A 2,564-nucleotide genomic window follows, 5' to 3' on the forward strand; every position below is an offset into this window, starting at 1 on the left:
ATGGCGAACACTTTAAATGACACTTTAACCAAAAAATTTAATACAAATCCCACTGATCTAACTGTATTACCCCAAAGTCTTATAGCTCAAATGCCTGATTTCCTACCAAACTTAGTCGATCTTAAGCGTTTTCTCCGCAACCTTGATTCAAAACGTGCTTCGGGTCCTGATGGAATTCCAAACCGCCTCCTGAAGAATTGTGCCTCCTCGCTTGCCAAACCTCTTCTAATCCTTTTTTCTCTCACCTTAACTGAATGGACCCTCCCCTCGGACTGGCGTGTTGCCCACGTCACACCCATATACAAAGGTAAAGGTATAGCAAAAGCGATGCCATCAATTACAGACCCATCAGCTTAACATCTACGGTTTGCAAAGTCCTTGAAAAAGCATCCGTACGCCTCTCTTACAGTTTATAACCCCCCATCTAAGCAAGTTCCAACATGGTTTTCTAAACAACAGATCTGTAGAGTCAAACCTCCTTTCGGCGTTTTCTACGTGGCTCTCAGCTTTTGATGAGGGACATAGGGTTGACGTCATCTATCTAGACATAGCTAAGGCCTTTGACTCGGTTCCCCACCAACGTTTGTTGGCCAAACTTAGGGTTTTGGGTATAAATAATAATATCTACCAGTGGATTAAATCCTACTTACTTGCTCGCACTCAGTCAGTCCGCGTTGGCGATTCCCTATGTATACTTTCCTACCAGTTACTAGTGGCGTCCCTCAGGGTAGCGTTCTTGGCCCTCTCCTGTTCCTTATCTTCATAAATGACCTCCCCTCTCAATTATCCTCTAAGTTGTGCCTCTTTGCGGACGATCTCAAAATCTTTCGTGTGATCCACTCTTACGACGATGTATCCAAACCCTCCAGTCCGACCTAACTCGGCTTGAGGCTTTGACCTTGCGTAATGGCCTCTCTTTCAACAGCCAAAAGTCCTTATTGCTAACCATTAACCGTATACTAAATCTGATGAAGACCTACCCTCTCCATACTACCTTAGTGGTCAACCTATCCGTCGAGTAAACGAATGTCGTGATTTAGGAGTGCAAGTCTCCCATAACCTTAAATTCCACACCCATATTGCTAGGACATGTAGTCGCGCCAATGGGCTACTCGCGACCATCAAAGCCAATTTTACAAATCTCTCCCACCGATTTCTTACGAGTCTTTTCAACTGCTATGTTCGTCCGACCCTTGAATTTGGTTGCCAACTATGGAACCCCTCCTCTAGTGGTGATATAAAACTCCATAACGACGTGCAGGGTCGCGCTTCAAAAATCCCTAAGTCTCTACGCAACTTTACCTCGCAAAAGCAGACTCGCTTCCCTCGGTTGGGCCCCCCTGTCCAGTCGGCGCACCTACATGGATCTAATAAGCCTCTTTCGTGTCCTACACTCCTCCGATCAGACCTACTTTATTTTCTCCCCTCACACGCACTATACCGGCGGTCACAGTCGCCAACTCTTTCTCCCGCCATCCTGCAAAGACCCACTAAAGCACTCTTTCTTCAGGAGAACTATACCCGTTTGGAACTCCCTTCCTGAAGAAGTCGTTTCCCTACGTTCGATTTCTCAATTCAAATTGGCTACCAAAAAATTCTTAGGTCTATAATTTATCTCCCCACGGATTTGGAGCTGTAAGGCTTTGTAAAGCCCTAGCTCGTCATACACAACGGAGCAAAAAAAATGTCATTCAACCTTTAAGTTAAATGACAGCCTTGGAATGGAGGTTTGACGCCACTACTAGAGAAAATTATGGTTTCTAAACATTATTCGTAACATTCATGTTGTGTTTATCCATGTCATCATTGGCAACCCTCCACTATAGTTGGAAACATACTACTCTTAGTTGACTAGGTCAAAAAACAGGGTTTATTCGAATATTTTAAAAAATATTACAGCAATGTTTTAATTCATTGATATCACACCCAATATTTGGACTGCTTATTAATGAACGAGTTGTCGCAAGAGAGAAAGTTTTCATTTAGGCTGACTGTACCTTAGAATTTTGATGATCGGTGATTGAGTGAGTGATAAAATAAGGTAAATTTCACCCTCGATATTTCGAAAAGTATAAATGGTAGGAACTTGAAATTTGAAAACTATAGCTAGGATTGACAGTCCCGGCGGCAAGCGAAATATACAATGGACTTACAAGTAGAGCTCGGAATTGGATATCCATTATCGTTTGTTATTCACCTTTATGTCTACAAATTATTTGCTTTTAATTTAACCAGATATAAAATATAGTAGCTTCTATTTTATAAGTTGGCCTAAGCGGTTGTAGGTTGAAAAATGTACTGTTTGCAAGCCCATATCAATCAACTGTATCCATTCGGATAAACGTTGAGTAAGTTACATTACCTATAGATAAGCTTACATATTGAAATAACTCTCACTTTAATTGTGTGGGAGACGCTAAGTTAGTGGAACAAAGTATTTTGAACGACAACAAAACCTTTTTAGTATCCAAAAAAACTACAACGCTATTCGCTTATCCTTTCGCTACGAAAACTAAATTGACACTGAAAAAGAGAGAACGCGAGAGTCGTTCTTTTCGTTCGAA

General features: G+C 41.7%; 1 protein-coding gene across 1 annotated transcript; it reads left to right on the forward strand.

Moving 5' to 3' along the window:
• On the forward strand, nucleotides 1–1,241 carry LOC149704920 (uncharacterized). Its single transcript, XM_089865740.1, has 4 exons — nucleotides 1–307; nucleotides 507–608; nucleotides 665–852; nucleotides 1,041–1,241. The coding sequence occupies exons 1-4, from the start codon at nucleotides 1–3 to the stop codon at nucleotides 1,239–1,241; spliced, it is 798 nt and encodes a 265-aa protein (XP_089721866.1).
• Nucleotides 1,242–2,564: the final 1,323 nt, after the last annotated feature.

This window comes from Phalangium opilio, unplaced genomic scaffold, assembly GCF_054372755.1.
Source record: "Phalangium opilio isolate 3A_F unplaced genomic scaffold, DU_Popi_V2 ptg000015l_1, whole genome shotgun sequence".
Taxonomy (NCBI): Eukaryota; Metazoa; Arthropoda; class Arachnida; order Opiliones; family Phalangiidae; genus Phalangium; species Phalangium opilio.

Bases quoted from the DNA above. Each gene is read 5' to 3' on its own strand.
- LOC149704920 (XM_089865740.1), top strand. From the start codon at position 1: ATGGCGAACACTTTAAATGACACTTTAACCAAAAAATTTAATACAAAT. The intron at 308-506 runs GTAAAGGTATAG...CGTGGCTCTCAG, and splicing joins CGTCACACCCATATACAAAG to CTTTTGATGAGGGACATAGG. The intron at 609-664 runs GTATAAATAATA...GCTCGCACTCAG, and splicing joins GGCCAAACTTAGGGTTTTGG to TCAGTCCGCGTTGGCGATTC.